The following is a 20,904-nucleotide window of genomic DNA, read 5'->3' as shown; positions in this document are numbered from 1 at the left end:
TTGCGGGATGAGAGAAACTCAAGGAGCTGGCGGCTATAGCTATCAGATTTTCTCGTATTTAAGGATGACATGAGCGCTGTGTAGGTATAGGGACAGGTTAGGATCCAGTGACTCTGTGGTTTTGATGGTGCGGATAACTCCTGCTTTCTCTCACGTACACAGCTAAGTTTTAGACCACCAAGATGGTTTCTACCGAGATCTAATGACTTACAACAGATAACAGTTTTTGGGTTGGATTCAGCCTAAAAAATTTGGCCATTTGAAAGACTTGGGGTTTACTTCTCACACGGTTCCGGTGACGTTACAGTCATTCCTCCAGTGACCTTGACCTTCACAAAGATATTTTCGGGTATAAAGTCCAAAATATAAAGTAAAACATTTTGGACGCTTGTTGCTCAAACTTGGCCAAAATTATTCCTATAGCATAAAATGAGTTTAGCGATTTGATGCAAATATTTAACTGAAGAGTGAAGAGTTGTACTGCAATTTTAGACTGAAGTCCTAAAATCGCATTGCGAAACGAACCCAGTGACAAATTCAGAACTTACGCCCTCTTAGCTGAATGTTAAACTAGGCAGTAAGGAGAAGAGGAAGGAAGCGTTTATGTGGTTATTCCTAACGCAGTGATACAATCGACGACTGCTTCCTAGCGATTACGTGAAACAATCACGTCTGACATAAGTACGCTGCATAAAAAAGAACACGAAACCAGTGCATGGTGAATTTCTCCAAAGATGTTATCGTGGATGGATTGTCGTTGACTTGTCTGTGACTTGTTTGATAATGCTAAGTTTTATAAAGGTCACATTTATCAAGCAAACAATCACAGCGATAACAATGGCAAAGGATAGATATCCTCTCCTTTCTAACAAAGTAATATTGGTGGAGACATGTAAAAGCATTTAGCTTTTCTGTTCATTCTGTGACTTCATATATTTATGGGCTTTTATTAAAGTGCTCTTTTCTGTAAATGACGCTAGAAGCGTTGTGTTCCCTAGAAACGCATCATGTGCTTTATAAAATAGTTGATCAGGATTCCAAGAAAATGTATAGTAGAATCGTCTTCAGTCAGAACACTCCGGCGTGATGCGTTACCGAGACTCAGCTCTAGACCAAGGACTCGTTCTAGTTGTTTGACACACAGTTGTGTTAATAACTATGTTGAACCTGACGCAAACCATCATTTATTCTGAATCATTGCCATAATGATGCGAAGGCTTGAACCATTTTCCATACTCCATTAAAATTAAGCATCACAAACAGTTATTAATGTGAGTTTTCCGGAATGGCCGGAAGTGACTCATATTGGGTTGTGAATCCTTAAAGCTAGACATCTCACGCAGACAAACCCAGCAGAAACTCTCGTGGGACAAACAGCCACTTGGACGTAGTTCAATTTTTAAGAGCGCTCTGTTCATACAAGTGCTCACAGAGCTAAACTAGGGTAAAGTAGGGTACAACGGCGGCCAGCATTATGGTGGGAGGAAACTGGGCAGAGTTCGGGGGAAACCCACGACCATCCGCAGGTTGCTGAAGACCTTCCCACGTACGGCCGGAGAGGAAGCCAGCATGACCTGGACTTGAACTCACAGCGACCGCATTGGTGAGAGACTCCTGGGTCATTACGCTGCGCTAGCGCGCTAACCAACTGAGCCACGGAGGCCCCCAATATTAATAATTAAAGACACATCAAATTATTCAGGTTCAGTTTCAAGTGTTAGTTTACATCAACGATTATCAACAATCCCGACCCATCAAGTCGAGGATCTGAATGCAAATCTTCGGCTTTAGAATCTAAATAACACCAAGAACTATTTAATTTAATTTAATTTAATTTAATTTGATTTAATTTAATTTAACGCGGTTAATAATATTATTATATTATAACTAGTGTGTTTAAAAATCTAAAATCATGCATGGTATGAAGTTAACGTTAATCTCGATCAAGATTTGACTTATCGGGTTATGCAAGTAATGGGTGAATCTCCATCAAGATTTGACTTATCGGGTTATACAAGTAATGTGTGAATCTCCATCAAGATTTGACTTATCGGGTTATACAAGTAATGAGTGAATCTCCATCAAGATTTGACTTATCGGGTTATACAAGTAATGAGTGAATCTCCATCAAGATTTGACTTATCGGGTTATACAAGTAATGTGTGAATCTCCATCAAGATTTGACTTATCGGGTTATACAAGTAATGAGTGAATCTCCATCAAGATTTGACTTATCGGGTTATACAAGTAATGAGTGAATCTCCATCAAGATTTGACTTATCGGGTTATACAAGTAATGGGTAAATCACCATCAAGATTTGACTTATCGGGTTATACAAGTAATGAGTGAATCTCCATCAAGATTTGACTTATCGGGTTATACAAGTAATGTGTGAATCTCCATCAAGATTTGACTGATCGGGTTATACAAGTAATGAGTGAATCTCCATCAAGATTTGACTTATCGCATTATACAAGTAATGAGTGAATCTCCATCAAGATTTGACTTATCGGGTTATACAAGTAATGTGTGAATCTCCATCAAGATTTGACTGATCGGGTTATACAAGTAATGAGTGAATCTCCATCATGATTTGAGTTATCAGGTTATACAAGTAATGTGTGAATCTCCATCAAGATTTGACTGATCGGGTTATACAAGTAATGAGTGAATCTCCATCAAGATTTGACTTATCGGGTTATACAAGTAATGAGTGAATCTCCATCAAGATTTGACTTATCGCATTATACAAGTAATGAGTGAATCTCCATCAAGATTTGACTTATCGGGTTATACAAGTAATGTGTGAATCTCCATCAAGATTTGACTTATCGGGTTATACAAGTAATGTGTGAATCTCCATCAAGATTTGACTTATCGGGTTATACAAGTAATGAGTGAATCTCCATCAAGATTTGACTTATCGGGTTATACAAGTAATGAGTGAATCTCCATCAAGATTTGACTTATCGGGTTATACAAGTAATGAGTGAATCTCCATCAAGATTTGACTTATCGCATTATACAAGTAATGAGTGAATCTCCATCAAGATTTGACTTATCGGGTTATACAAGTAATGTGTGAATCTCCATCAAGATTTGACTGATCGGGTTATACAAGTAATGAGTGAATCTCCATCATGATTTGAGTTATCGGGTTATACAAGTAATGTGTGAATCTCCATCAAGATTTGACTGATCGGGTTATACAAGTAATGAGTGAATCTCCATCAAGATTTGAGTTATCGGGTTATACAAGTAATGTGTGAATCTCCATCAAGATTTGACTGATCGGGTTATACAAGTAATGAGTGAATCTCCATCAAGATTTGAGTTATCAGGTTATACAAGTAATGTGTGAATCTCCATCAAGATTTGAGTTATCAGGTTATACAAGTAATGTGTGAATCTCCATCAAGATTTGACTTATCGGGTTATACAAGTAATGTGTGAATCTCCATCAAGATTTGACTTATCGGGTTATACAAGTAATGTGTGAATCTCCATCAAGATTTGAGTTATCGGGTTATACAAGTAATGTGTTGCAGAAAGGAAGGCAGTTGTTACTGCATGCCTAGGTCGCTGATTGGATGTCATTATGAAGGAAAGTAAGAAATACTAATCACTGCAGTTTCATCCTTCCGTGTTAGCTATCGTGACCTGCCATTAAATCCCCTTTTCAGCAGAACTGCTGCTATCAGCGAGTTCCGGCCTATCCCTTAGCTGATGAAGCTAATTAGCCTATAACCTGATCTATTACTGGCTGCACCGCATGGATGCCTGGATATACACACTTACATTTCCTTCGATTCATATTATCCTTGTTTGTGTGTTCTATCTGAGGAGGTACTTGACAAATGCTGATTAGTGATGATAACTGTACTTATATCACAGGCATAATAATTAAACTCCGCATATATTAATAACGGACTGATGAATCTTTCATCCCTCAGTTTGCCCGAAGTACAAGTATGGGGTGAACTGTGAAGAGGACTGTGGGAGGTGTAAAGGCGGTAAGCCCTGTAACCAGGCCACCGGTGGGTGTGTAGGCGGATGTGACCCGGGCTACCATGGCCAGAAGTGTGATCAAGGTGAGTGAGTTCGATCCCTTTATTCAGAAATTTGTCATTTTTGTTTTCAAACTGAAGAATACTCTTGACTCTTTTTTCACCCTCTTCAGGAAATGAATGGCCTAGTTACAGTGGCCAGCTCTGGGTTAGATCAAACACTGGGATTTGAAATTACTTTAAGAAATTGTGAGTTTCATCGGGTAAAGCTGACAATTGCCGTATGAATAATTATACAAATAATTATACGTTACTTTCCGTATTGTGTGTCCGCGTACTCACCAAGTTCCACCAATTTGGATAATTGACAATAGGAGGCTTTTGGTATTTTATTTCCAAAAACGTCAATTTTGTACTTTCAGAATGTCCTGAAGGAAAGTATGGAGTGGATTGTATGTTATCATGCAAAAACTGTGATGATGTCATCAGTCAGAATGACACGTGCGATCACGTGACCGGCAAATGCATTCTGGGGTGCCTGCCCGGTTGGCGAGGGCTAAAATGCGAACAGAGTAAGATACATAACAATACTGAAGTAAAACTCATGTGTATTTTTGGTTATGTTTTGGATAAATATTACCTAAAGCTTAAATAAGTATAGAGTTAGTTCACTTTCGAACATGCCCCGATTTCAGTCTGTTTACTCAAGTATTTCCCCACGAGAGTTCTGTCTGCATTCCTTGTCGTCTGTTAAATAGAACTCTCCACTCTGACACGCAGGTATTCTTTTCATTTGGAAAACAAGTTGCTGTTTAATGGATGAGAATTGCATGGGAATGACACAGATTACTGTCACATGTAGCAAAATAAACAAAAGCCTTGCACATGATCAACAGAGAGTCTGTGCACGAAACTCGCTTTATGCTCCGTAATGATTGTCACCTGGCTGTCTATACCCACTTCTACACTGGGAAATTTTATCCCTCAAACAGTCATCTTGACCAAACTTCATTTTTCTTTCGCTTCACACGTCTTTCTCTGTCCACAGCTTGTGCAACTGGCTTCTTTGGTACCGGATGCGCCACGAAGTGTGGGAATTGCAAGAATGGCAGCTGTGATCACGTGACTGGAGAATGTCCTCACGGTTGTGCACCGGGCTGGATGGGTGCCAAGTGCAAAATACGTACGTTTATTGGCCTTGGTTAAAGAAATGTCCATAACATGAAATGATACAGTAATTGAATGATAGGCTTGATATAAGAACTATGCGCAAATTGAACGAACAGTAACTCGATATAACTGTCTCTTTGTTATAGTGAACCTAGCCTATACTTTAAATTTATATAACTTTCTTCCTCTTTTTTACTCTCAGGAAACATCATTGTATGAGCTTTGTAACCGTATGTTTCAACACATATCAAAAGTATGTAATCATTAATTATCTATAAAATGATTAATTATGCAAACACTTGACAGGTTAATGAAGTTAGATACCATTGCCAACGGCCTGTCAAGCACAATAGGAGTCTAGAGATGCCATCTTGACAACATCACAAGTTTCACACAAAATCTACCAACACAGGCACTCACCAAGTGGCAAAATTGCCAAAATGCAAGGCCAAAACCTCTCTCAAATTAGTACTTAGAATGACTGGAGTTAGATTGGGCTCTCCAGAGCGAGGAAGTAATAATGGGAAATTTTCTCCTCCTAAAGTAATTGGGGTCCAAGCTGTAGATTCATTTCGTCGTTTCTGCTTTTGTGATGACGTTTTGTGGGCAAATTGGTTCCATGTCACTCATTCACTCCAAGAGAACAAAATGCAATCCAACTTGGACCCGAGTCGCCATTGCTGTAGAAATGGTATCCCATATGTAGTCAGTGTTTAACTACTTGACTCTCTGGTTTTATTTCCTGCAGAGTGCGATCGTGGTACGTACGGGGTGAACTGTAGCCATTCGTGCGGTCACTGTGTCGAGGGGACGTCATGTGAGCAGATCAACGGAGTCTGTCTACAGGGATGCGCTGCAGGCTGGTATGGAGTCTTTTGTGATAAAGGTACGGAACGCCTATCAAATATGGCTGTCACCTACATCTATAGGTCACACAAGCACATTGATTTTTGTTACTATTGATGTAGTAAACATTTTGTCAACTTCAACCTCAAAAATATCTCCTAACTTTCGCGTGTTACCATGCCATACACCAACATGCAGCTTGCACTTTTCTCTACAACATATCAAAAAATCATCCTACCACGACCACCATCTTTTTGAACTGTGGTTGCTGGAAGTGATGTCATAGCATTTCCTTACCTAGGTAACCTGCCGTGGTGGGGAAAGGGGGGGGGGGAGGTGGAGTAACACTGGGCAAACAGTGCTCAGTTCTATTCAAAACAGATCAAATTCTGATATATTTTACATGGATGAAAAATAGTAGTACAGAAATTTATAGTGTATCAACAACCTATTATCTCTGTGTGGCAGTATTATTCAATCGGTGCTACTCCACTCTTCAGTTCGGTGGCAAATTGGTCGAATTGCGCATCTGCAACCTGTTTAAGATATCGACTGATTTGGATGGAAGCCTTCTTTGATAAAAGAACATACATGTAACTCAGTGAGAAAGCTATTTTATATTACTTGATGAGGCCAAATGTTCCCATACAAACTGTTCTGTGATAAAGGTGCGTCTACAAATTTTCACAATCCATTTTCACTGAGGCCTAATTTAATTGAATAAAATTTCTTTGAATAAAATTTATTGAATTAAATTCCATTGAATCAAATTTTAATGATTTAACATTAACAATTTTCTGGTGTTCAGAATGTCAGGAGGACTATTATGGTGAGGGATGCCAGCACCGGTGTGGGAACTGTGAGTACGGAACCACGTGTGATCGTCGGACAGGGCTGTGTCCCGGGGGGTGCCGGGAAGGCTGGGTGTCAGAGTACTGCAGCGAGAGGGAGCTGGATCCGCAGCAGTCAGGTATGGTCAAGATTCAGCGGGGGCGGAGCGGAGGGGCAAGGGGGGTGGAGCGGGGTGGGGGGATTGCTTGGAGATGTTGGTGGTGAGGGACCTGGTTGGTACGATGATTGTTAATATACGTTTGTTAAAGTTCATTCCCGAGCCTTGAGCTCGGGGTGTATCGGTGTCAACTAATACCGTGTTGATGTATGTTGCAAGTACGAGAACATAAAGTCGACAGTATCAACACAACGTATTGGAAACAGCGTAATGGAAACAACGTAATAGAAACAGCTGAGTAATGGTGTCTCTTTTTTTCCTTTTGACGTAAAGAGGAGATTCATGTAAGGCCACTTGAACGGCTCATTGCGGGTATTCGATTGGTTAATGCCATTTAATACCAGAAATGAACGCAGACCAGGGAATCTCGAAAATGTCTTGTCGGCGGCCCTGTTTGTCGCCCCTTCCAAGCGATGGTAAGAGAAGCATCTCGACTGCGCGTCCATCGCCTTGATTGAAAGTAGAGTATATCAAAATCTCATTCCTTTTCTGCATCAGTATAATCTTTTCTGCATATTTGGATGTATTGTGATACTCATTCTTTTGACATGATATTTGACATAGAACACAATGTCGCTGATGAAGTTTTGTGATTTGAATGATTGTATCCGTTGTATTTCCTTTAAGCAGTGGTTACGGTGCGGACTCCGGTCAACGTGGTCAGATCTGATTCAAATCCGAGTTTTGTGATTCCCCTCCTGACAGTCGCTGTTCTTGTATTGGTCGCTGGGTTGGTAACCATAGCAATTTACCATCTACACGTGCGGCCATTACGCAACAGAAAAATCCGAGACCCGATGGTGTTGTGCGACTCTGGAAATGTAAATATCTATCCTCACGTGACTATTTCCTACCAGCTTTTGGCAGCTGTCAAAATGTTTGAATTTGTGTCAGAGAGAAAAATCCCTTGTCTAAACTTGTGTGAAGGATACCAGCATTCACACATAAAAAAATTCCTCTGGAAGCTTAAGTTTTACATTTCTGAGTTCATAATGGTTCAATTATCTAAGAATTTATCCTAGTCATGAAGAGCACTCAGCAAATGATATTCGGATTTAAGCAAATTATCTATTTCTTGAACAAACATCCCATTCATTTCTGATGGGCAATGTGTTTTCCGCGTCAAAGACGGCGTGGTAGTTCACCTGAAATCCATAGCCTTGTCAGTGACTTAATAACTGCACAGTCTAACGACTAATACCGCTGTGTAGGAATCTTAGTGCAGTTAAATCTCACTTTGAAAAGCAGACCAAGGAGGTCAGTCTACATATGGAGACATGTAATGGGCCTAACCAAAGGCGTCTGGATATAAAGTGCAATTGTTCTGCAAATGATCTGTTTTTGCTTCTGTCTTAGCCGACAGTGCATGAGGCTCCAGACGTGTACGAACTGGTTCAGTTTTCGTTATTTTCGCTTCAGTCTCAGTCCACTGTGCATGAGGCTCCTCATGTGTACGAAGCGCTTCAACTTTCTTTATTTCCCTTCAGTCTCAGTCGACAGTGGACGAAGCTCCGCATGTGTACGAACCACTTCACAACATTCTGTGGGAACTTGACAGATCCCGATTTAAAATCACGCGCGAGATGCTCGGCAATGGGCAGTTCGGCAAAGTCCGGAAAGGATACGTCATCAAAGAAGGGAAAAAAGTTCAAGTTGCTGTGAAATCTCTGAGAGGTAAAACCAGTTAATAATACTGTACAAATTAAAGCTAGTCAAGGAACGTAATATATGCAGTGACATGGAAATAAAATACAAACTTCTGTAAATGATTGTAATTCCTTTCCTTTCCGGATGTGCACACTTATGAAAGAAAAAAACTTTCATTTATAATGTTTTATAGGGCTTTTACCTGCTAAAAACTTTTCTTTCTTCGTTTTATTTATTAGATGCTATATCTTATAAGTGAGTGAGTGCTTGGGATTTAACGTCGTACTTAACAATTTTTCGGTCATAAGACGACGAAGAAATCCTCAGAATACATGTGATGTGCCTCCTTGCTGCAGGACATATTTCCACCGCCCTTTTCTCTAGTGCTGCTTCACTGAGACGCCTTACCAAAGGCAAGTAAGCCGCCCATCCGAGCCATTATACTGATACGGGTCAACCAGTCATTGCACTATCCCCTTCATGCTGAATGCCAAGCGAGGAAGCTGCAACTTCCTCTTTTGAAGTCTTAGGTGTGACTCGACACAGGATTGACCCTGGATAAATCCAGGGATATATCTTATAAGAGAATATATCCCAGTGCATTGTCCAACCCATCCTGACTGCATCACACACAGATACATCGTAACAGATTGTAGACACGAGCGTACAAACTGTCAAACCCATCCTGACTTCATCACACACACAAACATATATCGTAACAGACTGTAGACACGAGCATGCAAATTGTCAAACCATCCTGACTGCATCACACACACAAACATATATCGTAACAGACTGTAGACACGAGCATGCAAATGGTCAAACCCATCCTGACTGCATCACACACACAAACATACATCGTAACAGACTGTAGACACGAGCATGCAAATGGTCAAACCCATCCTGACTGCATCACACACACAAACATACATCGTAACAGATTGTAGACACGAACATACAAACTGTCAAACCCACCCTGACTTCATCACACACACACAAACATACATCATAACAGGCTGTAGACACGAGCATACAAACTGTCAAACCCATGGTGATTGCGTTAAACACAGAAACATACATCATAACAGAGGGTAGACACGAACATACAAATTGTCCCGACTGCGTCACACGCACAAACATACATCGTAACAGATTGTAGACACGAACATACAAATTGTTCCGACTGCGTCACACACACAAACATACATCGTAACAGATTGTAGACACGAACATACAAATTGTCCCGACTGCGTCACACACACAAACATACATCATAACAGAGGGTAGACACGAACATACAAATTGTCCCGACTGCGTCACACACACAAACATACATCATAACAGACTGTAGACACGAACATACAAATTGTCCCGACTGCGTCACACACACAAACATACATCATAACAGAGGGTAGACACGAACATACAAATTGTCCCGACTGCGTCACACACACAAACATACATCATAACAGACTGTAGACACGAACATACAAATTGTCCCGACTGCGTCACACACAAACATACATCATAACAGACTGTAGACACGAACATACAAATTGTCCCGACTGCGTCACACACACAAACATACATCGTAACAGACTGTAGACACGAACATACAAATTGTCCCGACTGCGTCACACACACAAACACACATCGTAACAGATTGTAGACACGAACATACAAATTGTCCCGACTGCGTCACACACACAAACATACATCATAACAGAGGGTAGACACGAACATACAAATTGTCCCGACTGCGTCACACACACAAGTGAATCAAAGTAGGAAACTTACAAGTATTTTTTGAAGCTATATTTCGATATTTACAAACTATTGGTTCCTGACTTTTTAGTGTTCTAATACTTGCTTCCGAGCATCCTTTTGAAAGAGACCAGTGGCTCTTGAGGTTCTAGTGTTGAAGACGTATACCTGTGTAACACCAGCTGTTTTAATATTTTGTCTAAGAATATGGGTTCACTATTTGGATGTTAATAAGCTGCTGTGAACAAAGTGGTATCTATGAACATATTGCGTGGCTAGCTGCTGTCAACAAAGTGGTATCTATGGACATATTGCGTGGCTAGCTGCTGTGAACAAAGTGGTATCTATGGACATATTGCGTGGCTAGCTGCTGTGAACAAAGTGGTATCTATGGACATATTGCGTGGCTAGCTACTGTGAACAAAGTGGTATCTATGGACATATTGCGTGGCTCAGAGTTTATGCCACTCAGTAAAATGTGTACTTTTCAAGCTCACCAACGGCATTAGTCAGAAATTATGACAAATCTCATGAATTTCTTATTCACAGAAAATGCTTCACAGAAAGATAAAGACGACTTTATGAATGAGCTGAAGATATTGAAATCGATTGGTTGTCACCCAAACGTCATCTGTTTGGTCGGTTATTGTCACGTGGGCGGTAAGTATTTAGCCAATCACAGTGTACTCTTTTATTGTTGTCCGAATCCCAGTAGTCCAATTTGTTCAGAGAGGTTTGGCAGAAGTTCAGTTGAAGTTCATGAAAATACCCCACGTTATGACTAAATATCTTGATGTTGACACTTTGTTGATGGCACTCTTCCAAATATATCGTAATCTGACGTCTTGTCGAACTGGGATGACATCCAAAAGCACCTTTAACTCAAGTACACAACCATCGGTGACACTGAGAAACGGAAACAGTTTTATTCTTACTTTCAAGTTTCTGTAGGTAACGCTTGGAACAAGTTTATGCCAACCACTTTCAACTCACTATTCAATAGGTCAGCCCTAATGCTACTTACCAGATCAAGTTGTTTAGTCAGTTTAATTCAGGAGTTAGCTTCTGAAAAAAAATTTCACAGATTTCACTCACTGTAAATTCTTTTTTCTCGAACCCAATTACATCGCTTGGAAGCGTGGTAGCCAGGACTGTACCATTAACATAAAGGTTATGAGAAAATGGACTCGACCATGACGCTTATGAAAGTGGACCATGTTACTGTAGGTTATGCATATAGTCTCGGTCAAACATGTCATTAATCAAAACGTTTTTTAGTCAGAACTAATTTCAAATCTGTCATGATACCCATACATCCAGATTTGCACAGTATGATTTCACGAGAAGTTTTTTGCCAACGTCGTAAATTGAAGACGAATAATGCACCATATCTGGGCCTAAGAAATAGGTCAAAATGAATTTGTTCTACTTGTTGTCAGACTGAATGCCCACTTTGCACTTCACTTCATCTGGTGTGACACTGTGATATCTGATATCTACACCTCACTTACTAGCCTATAATGAACCCTCTCAGTTACTGCAAACGACCCCACAGAGTGCCATCAACGCTTGTGCCTTACATATGTCCAGGTTTTATATTTGTTCTTTCACACAACTCAACAGCTGTTGTTTTCCACTGTCTTCTTGTTACTAAGTTCAATTTGTGCCGGTCCTTTGTCCCCATTCCCTATCCAGCTATGCGACAAAGAATATGCCATCTAACTGTCTAAATGTGTTAGGAAGTAGCATGACGTGCTCCTCCACAAACAAGCTGTACTATATTTATAGCTGTTATTCATTTAGCTGTGCTACTGTTACCTTTCTCATGAAACGCCTATGTTGTATACACGTAGCAGATTCTCTGCGTTAATGTCACCAGATAATTCATCAGGTGTCCTATTGAGTTTATGTCACCAGATAATCCATCAGGTGTCCTGTCCAGTTTATGTCACCAGATAATCCATCAGGTGTCCTATCCAGTTTATGTCACCAGATTATTCATCAGGTGTCCTGTCCAGTTTATGTCACCAGATAATCCATCAGGTGTCCTATCCAGTTTATGTCACCAGATAATTCACCAGGTGTCCTATCCAGTTTATGTCACCAGATAATCCATCAGGTGTCCTATCCAGTTTGTGTCACCAGATAATCCATCAGGTGTCCTATCCAGTTTAGGTCACCAGATAATTCATCAGGTGTCCTATCCAGTTTATGTCACCAGATAATCAATCAGGTGTCTTATCCAGTTTATGACACCAGATAATTCATCAGGTGTCCTATCCAGTTTATGTCACCAGATAATCCATCAGGTGTCCTATCCAGTTTATGTCACCAGATAATTCATCAGGTGTCCTATCCAGTTTATGTCACCAGATAATCCATCAGGTGTCCTATCCAGTTTGTGTCACCAGTTAATCCATCAGGTGTCCTATCCAGTTTATGTCAACAGATAATCTTATCACCCGATAATTCATCAGGTGTCTGATCCATTTTATGTCATCAGATAATCCATCAGGTGTTTTATCCAGTTTATGTCACCAGGTAATTCATCAGGTGTCTAAATCATTCTAATAATCACCCGATTTCCACAATGACCTTCAGTGTCCTTAAAAGATGCTGTAAAAATCAGTAAACTATACAGCTGAAGTCAACATACCCATACTGACACATTGTGTATGATTAATGTATGTGTTTTAGAGACCCTTTATGTCTCCCTGGAATTTGCCTCCAATGGTGACTTAAGAACCTTCCTGAGAAAAAGCCGGTCGAGCGGCCCTACTACCTACAGCAATCTGGCATCAGTTACCTCCCTTACCCAGACCAAGCTTCTGGGATTTGGACTGGACGCCGCCAGGGGGCTGAAGCATTTGGGCTTTAAGCAGGTAAGACAGTCATCTCAAAACACAATTATAAATACAGAGAAAGGCATGGTAGTGTAAGTTAAGGCAATCCAGCGACGACAAAGTGACAAGTGGTGCCTAGCCATCCACAATCGATGACGTCAGCACGATTTTCAGCTTAAAAGCATATCAAGTGTGATTTAAAACTTTAATGTCAATACATACATACATTCTAGGAACATCTGTTCACTATGAGTTATGTAGTGTAGCTAACAGTCAGTAAATCACGGTCAATACAGCACGGTCAATATGCGTGGTGTTCTAGGTTTGTAAACACATTCCTAAATCTACCAAAACAGCAGATCAGGTTAGAAGTAGTACAGGATGGAACCGTAACATAATGGACCTGTGGTTTCCTAAACCCACTGATACATCAGATCAGATTGTCCATCAAGAGTGAATACCAAGTTCTATTGGCACTATTATGGCATTAACAATTTGACTTTACATGCAAGATCTAATGTCCCAGGTGTCTACATTTAAAACACCGGTAATATTTGTAGATTATTCACCGGGATGTTGCCGCCAGAAACATCCTTCTTGATAACTACCTGACGGCGAAAGTGGCGGATTTTGGGTTGTCAAAGAATGACGACACTTACATCAAGTCTACGAACGTAAGTTTGCCTACACATAAACCCGTACAACGGCTGCTTTGATGGCTGCAATGACGGCCGATGAACACCTACTTTTTTTAACTGACTAGGTGGTAAGGTATAATAGTTTAATGTCTCTGTAAAACGTATGTTCGGACTTGTTCGGACGTATGTTCGGATTTGTATGTTCTTGACTGTGATTTCATTCGCTTGGTTTCAGCATTGCTTTAAATCTAAGGTCGTCCTCCGGTTTATCCAAGGTCAAAGGTTCAAACATCAAGTTCCACCCAGAAAGTGAATCATCCAAAGTGCATCAATGTTCATCAAACTGTGTAAATTTGTGCGAATGATGTGCGTCCGTATATCACTACCCACCCAGAACAACCCCATTAAACATTGTTTTAGGGTTTTCTAAGACTTGTCGTCTAATTGCAGACTCGAGTTCCGGTCCGCTGGATGGCGCTGGAGTCTCTCTTCCGGAGCACGTATACCCCACAGAGTGACGTGTGAGTAGTTTGGGTTGTGTAACATTAATCTACTTCTATCCCTCTCAAGTCCCGTTTGATGTGATTCTCTAGAATGGCTGATATCCATACCAAACTTACCAATAAACAATTTCCACTACATTTGCTTATTTCCAGGCCATATAGCTAACACTTAGTGTAAAGCAGTCAAGTGGGATGCCCATTGTGTATGCAGAAAAAACTTACGGGCCGACTGTTTTTCAGGTCAAGTTCTCATATAGTCGCCCGCCTTAGCAACTTGTCCAATGTCTATATGAAGTAGTCGGTGTGCCACATATCAACGTTGCTAAACACACCCATATGCATACGTGCCCCGTATGCTTTCTGGATTAAAGACTTTACTGGTGTATTAATTAAGATTAAGATGTATGACTTTTTCTTGCCTGCCAGTCGCAGCCGACTTCTGGTTGATGTTTTACCTTTAAATAGAAAGTCAAAAATTGCTTTATCATGTTATGATAACAATGCCACTGGAGAAGGACATGAACTGTTTATTGTGTTGTTGGTTTGTTGTTCAGGTGGGCGTTTGGTGTGTTACTGTGGGAGGTGGCCACATTGGGTGGAACCCCGTACGCGGATATAGAGTCAAAACAGTTGTATGACATGTTACTAGATGGTTACAGACTACCCAAACCACCCGGATGTGACAACGCGCTGTAAGTATAGAAACATACAACTCTAAAATCTTGTCTTTGTTCTTGTAAAAGAGAATTTGCGTATTTATGGACCTTTATGGAATATTTCACACGTTAATACACGTACAGTTTTCGTTAGATTTCCTGAGAAAATGCCGCTGATGATATGAATATACATGTATCAGGAAAGACAGACCTGTTATACAGACAGTACAGGTTTGTTTTTATCAAATGCGCCATTCTTGTGGTCGTACCAAATGCCACACAGAATGAATTTAGAGGTGTCATTGCTTAATTTGGTAGTATACTTTTTGTCAATGCACTGTTTTGTCAAGCTCACCTCTGGCCTCAGTCAGGTCCTTCATATGCACTGGAATCTCGGCTTCTCTGCCCAGTGGAATCTCACTAGATACTTAAAAATCTGTACTGTTATAATATTTGAACACTTTGACTAGAGGGAGCTATTGTGTCCTCGGATTAATGCTTTATTGGTTCGATCAGCACTAAAGATACGAAACCGTACGTTTCTGTCGTTACGGTCTTAAGAAGGGAAACAAAAACATCAATGTTTCCCTGAAGGCAGGTTGTAATATCTTATCAACCAGATAGGACACAGATTCTAGTTATTTCTGTTTCCTGACTAGGTACGAGTTGATGTACCAGTGCTGGATGGAGGTACCAGAAGACAGACCTACCTTCTCAGAGCTATGTACGCGGCTTGAACAAATGATGGAGGATCGGCAGGTGCGTGCCATATAATGCCAGCATAGTTGTCCAAACTGTGTAACTCATTTGCTGTTCTCTGCTTCATATTGCGATGGAGTTAAAACTACACAAATCATATCATGTAATACGTATCTACGTGGGAAGGTCTGCCAGCGACCCCGGGTTTCCTCCGGGTTCTGCCCGGTTTCCTCTCTCACCATATTGCTGGCCGCCGTCGTATAAGTGAAAGAACACCAATCAAATAAATATAATACATATCACATCAAGAGAATATAACACTTGGGATCGCAGTAAGCATTTCATGTTTATAGGTTTAACAAGACTGGCATTGATATAAAATCGGTCTGTGTTAATAGGGCTATGTCTTCAATCTCTCGCTTTGCACAAAAAAAAAACAGTAGTACACAATCGTACTCAGACTCACTCGGTAAAGAGTATTAGTCCTCTGTTGGCTTTAGACAGTTTCGTCCATTTTTCAACAAAATTATGGCCGTTTTTGTAAAGTTTTTCAACTGTAATAGTTCTCAGGAGAGGTGATCAAATTGAATTAAAAGACTTGGTGCATGGCGTCATCTTGAGCAGTTACACACTAAATTCTACTTTTGTGCCGTTTGTCCATTATCAACAAAATTGTGGCTGTTTTGTTGTATTGTGGACTTTGGCAACTTTTAAGGGCCTTCTGTTTGTTAACTTACTCGATGTTGGTGAATTCGATGATGACGATGCATATGTAAAATTGTCCACATGGTTAACAAGCAAGACATGTAATACTACAGAATGTCTCTGACTACTTCAGTACTATAGCAATAACTGAGTACTATAGGTCATTGGCCAACAAGATCAAGTGGGCGTGTCCAGCAGCCGCTACTGATTCGACTGCAGCTATTCGTCAGAAGGGCTCTTAAAATGAACTTGTGGAAGGGTGAGGAATTTCGTTTGGTTCTGTTCATCGACATAGGTAACATCCGTCAAGTAATTAAAGTTCTTTACTCAGCACGGCCTGGTACACCATACACAAATCAATATAACAATATTATAGTTTACTTGCGGCATGTACACGACGCAGAAAACAGTGACATCAGATGAGAAGAAACCAAAATTGAAATCACAGCTGCAAGGGTTTTGGACATCCTATGTTTTGTGATTGATACTTACACTTATATGCCGAAAGTGTTATATAAGCTGACATTATAGGATCTCACTTCTAATTGCTCCATGTTTCGTTTTAACTACAAAATGTTATTTTCAATATTTACAGGTGTATATGAATCTTCATCGGGAAGACGACTACCGATTTGCTGAGATTGAAATGGAAAAGGATGATAACTGAACGACGAGGAAAGCCACCAGTGGGTCTGATCGCCTTGTTCACTGTGAACCAATTCACTGGTAATGTTAATGTTAATGGATGTGACCAGCGCCAGCAAGGTCATCAGTGTTTTCGAATTAAACAATGCGTCAGGCTATTCATATTTCATGACATTGTGGTCGAAGACGTTTTCAACGACAGATAATAAATACTGACAGATAACAGACACTCGGAGTAAACTGGGACATAAACACACGGGCTTATCTGTGCGCCTGGAGTAAGCTCTGACATAAATAAACGGGGCTTATCTGGACACTTGAAGTAAGCTTTGGCATAAACACACGGGCTTATCTGGACACTTGGAGTAAGCTGTGTAAATACACGGGCTTATCTGTGCACTTGGAGTAAGCTGTGACATAAATAAGCTTATCTGGACACTTGGAGTAAGCTGTGACATAAATACACGGGCTTATCTGGACACTTGGATTAAGCTGTGACATAAATACATGGGCTTATCTGGACACTTGGAATAAACTGTGACATAAATAAAAGGCCTGATCTGCACTCTTGGAGTAAGCTGTGACATAACTACACGGGCTTATCTGGACACTTGGATTAAGCTGTGACATAAATAAACGGGCTTATCTGGACACTTGGAATAAACTGTGACATAAATAAAAGGCCTGATCTGCACTCTTGGAGTAAGCTGTGACATAACTACACGGGCTTATCTGGACACTTGGAGTAAGCTGTGACATAAACACACGGGCTTATCTGGACACTTGGAGTAAGCTGTGACATAAATACACGGGCTTATCTGGACACTTGAAGTAAGCTTTGGCATAAACACACGGGCTTATCTGGACACTTGGAGTAAGCTGTGACATAAATACACGGGCTTATCTGGACACTCGGAGTAAGCTGAGGCATAAATACACGGGCTTATCTGGATACTTGGAGTAAGCAGTGACATAAATACACAGGCTTATCAGGACACTTGGAGTAAGCTGTGACTTAAACACACGGGCTTATCTGGACACTTGGAGTAAGCTGTGACATAAATACACGGGCTTATCTGGACACTTGAAGTAAGCTTTGGCATAAACACACGGGCTTATCTGGACACTTGGAGTAAGCTGTGACATAAATACACGGGCTTATCTGGACACTCGGAGTAAGCTGAGGCATAAATACACGGGCTTATCTGGATACTTGGAGTAAGCAGTGACATAAATACACAGGCTTATCAGGACACTTGGAGTAAGCTGTGACATAAATACATGGGCTTATCTGGACACTTGGAGTAAGCTGTGACGTAAATACACGGGCTTATCTTGACACTCGGAGTAAGTTGTGGCATTAATACACGGACTTATCTGGACACTAGGAGTAAGTTGTGACATAACTACACGGGCTTATCGGGACACTCAAGAACCATCAGCGCAATACAGGCAATACAACATGCCAATGCACTGGATCATCACAGGCAAAACTTTTGTTCTTGTTGTATCACGCCAATGCACTGGACCATCACAGGCAGAACTTTTGTCCCTGTTGTAGCACGCCAATGCACTGGACCATCACAGGCAAAACTTTTGTTCTTGTTGTATCACGCCAATGCACTGGGCCATCACAGGCAAAACTTTTGTCCCTGTTGTATCACGCCAATGCACTGGACCATCACACACAAAACTTTTGTCCTTGTTGTAGTACACCAATGCACTGGACCATCACACGCAAGACATATATATGTGTGTGTGTGTGTGTGTGTGTGTGTGTGTGTGTGTGTGTGTGTGTGTGAAGCCAGTGCATATACAGGATAAAACTCTGTAGGAGCCTACAAATGTAGGCCCATCATAAAAACTTCTTATCAACTAAACCTTTTGTTTTCTTGATGATATAAGTTTATTAACAAGAGTTTGTCATCTAGTGTGAACATTAATCATTTCCACCATACATTTGTTTATGGATGACTTTTTTGATAGCTGCGTCCTGTTTTATGTTGATTGTTTTAAAATGAATACTTTGTTTTTCGAAAACACAAAGCAGGTTGAGTTTTGGCGCGAGGTTCAGGCTAGTTAATTTTTTACGTTTACTAAAGCGCAGGGCATATCCAGAAAGATTTTTCTTTGAGAGAGTTTGTGACAAACTAAGCACCAGTTCCGTCTATACAGGTAGGCCTAACACGGGTGAGAATAGGGATATGACTACACAAAGATGGGTCTGCAGTCAGCGGGGAAATAGAATAGGGCCTAGATATAAGCCTGTGTCCTACATGTAGGTCTCTGTCACTCATATCAGGTTATTTGTATCTGAAAGTGTGGTTCGGCGCCTAGATGCAGAAATGGTTAGAAACATAAAAAAACTTAGTTCCATCAGATCTTGTTAGACATGCTGTCACGGTACTCATGAATTACCCATACGGCCCATTTCATCAGGTGCTAAACTGCAAATGACTTTAGAAGTAGGTTTTACTTAAGTCAGGTTCAGGAATTCATGGCATCGTTTTTGTGGAAGATGGTGGTTAAGATTAGGCATGACTTAAAACACCAACAGTGACACACAGACGGCAAACTGTTACTTATGTAAGACCTAAGCCTAATAAGTCAGCCGTGGTTAAATACTATTACAAAGCTGAGTGACAGCCCCAGCGGCAGACGACAGTCTTACATCCGGTAACGTGAGTGCGCGAGGTCAGCGTTCACGGGACAGTATGCCACGGTAATGTGCAGAGTGTGTCAATTGTTGACATAACACTCTGATTAGCAAACGGTTAGAGTGACTATAAAGACAGTTCCGCACTGTTTTCTTAACTTCTTCCGCTGATTCAAGAAAGTCTGGTAAAGTCGTTAGGAGCTATTAGCGAGCCGTTGTCCTCTCTGAGGCACAATGGGTCCGTGTTGGTAAGGTAACAGGCTGGCGCTAACTGGTGTGGGTTACCGTCGGGGAGATACAACTGTGCCCCGCTATCTGCGCTGTCATCAGCCAATGGTCTGATCCACTGAAGAGGCGTTTTACTCCGTCTGCCTCTGATCTTAAGATAAGAGTTCGTGATGACTGACACTGCTTTCTGCTGCAGTCTCACAACTGTAACAGAACCTTCACATCAGACCTGGGTTAAAAGCTTATTACAGGGGAGATCAGCGAGAGCTGTGTAGACATAGGCAGTACACAGATGGTATATAGCTTCACGACCTATTCACCCACTGTCATTGCCATGTACAGTTTATAGAATATGTACTATACCGGATTGTAGAGGATATTTAAGAGTTATTAATGTCTCAGAACTACTTAAGGATAATAAACACAATGATTTTTTGCCCATTTTGTAATTATTTTTAATAAAAATTAATTTCATTGTTTACAATTTCCATTTAGTACACACGTTAAACCACATTAGTGGTTTTTATTTGTTTTTCCCCACGCACTGCCCTCTGCTTGTAGTATGCCTATATCTTACATACGTACATAGTACCGGTATGCCTATATCCTAAAAGCCTATATGCCTAAATTTTGACTTGTACATAGAATAGCTGTATAAAGTGTAAATTATGAATAATGTTGAGCTGGCCTCGTGGAGTCATATGATATACATGTACCTTACCTTTTAAACTCTTATCAGATTAAATATGATGACATTAATCTGTATCATCTGATCCCATGACATATAATAAAGATCATATTTGGCAGCTGAGGGTTTTTCTTTCGCTTGCTGGCTGCATGCTGATTTGCTTCTGAAAGAATATTGCGTGCGCTATAAATCAACCGGA

General features: G+C 40.7%; 1 protein-coding gene across 1 annotated transcript in view; it reads left to right on the top strand.

Annotated features, from left to right (window-relative positions):
- The window catches only part of LOC135469953 (protein draper-like), a 31,715-nt gene extending 12,849 nt beyond the window's left edge, over nt 1-18,866 (top strand). Inside the window, exons 4-17 of the mRNA XM_064748614.1 lie at nt 3,955-4,092; nt 4,431-4,580; nt 5,057-5,191; nt 5,927-6,064; nt 6,833-6,994; nt 7,664-7,854; nt 8,521-8,707; nt 10,994-11,104; nt 13,142-13,326; nt 13,848-13,961; nt 14,376-14,446; nt 14,983-15,120; nt 15,744-15,843; nt 17,084-18,866. Of these exons, the coding sequence (XP_064604684.1) occupies nt 3,955-4,092; nt 4,431-4,580; nt 5,057-5,191; nt 5,927-6,064; nt 6,833-6,994; nt 7,664-7,854; nt 8,521-8,707; nt 10,994-11,104; nt 13,142-13,326; nt 13,848-13,961; nt 14,376-14,446; nt 14,983-15,120; nt 15,744-15,843; nt 17,084-17,155 (1,892 nt within the window). The 3' untranslated portion in view covers nt 17,156-18,866. The remainder of the gene's footprint in view (nt 1-3,954; nt 4,093-4,430; nt 4,581-5,056; nt 5,192-5,926; nt 6,065-6,832; nt 6,995-7,663; nt 7,855-8,520; nt 8,708-10,993; nt 11,105-13,141; nt 13,327-13,847; nt 13,962-14,375; nt 14,447-14,982; nt 15,121-15,743; nt 15,844-17,083) is intronic.
- The last annotated feature ends 2,038 nt before the right edge of the window (nt 18,867-20,904 follow it).

This window comes from Liolophura sinensis, chromosome 7, assembly GCF_032854445.1.
Source record: "Liolophura sinensis isolate JHLJ2023 chromosome 7, CUHK_Ljap_v2, whole genome shotgun sequence".
NCBI lineage: Eukaryota > Metazoa > Mollusca > Polyplacophora > Chitonida > Chitonidae > Liolophura > Liolophura sinensis.
The sequence above is the reverse complement of the archived record's forward strand: the minus strand, read 5'-3'. Positions and strand labels throughout refer to the sequence as shown.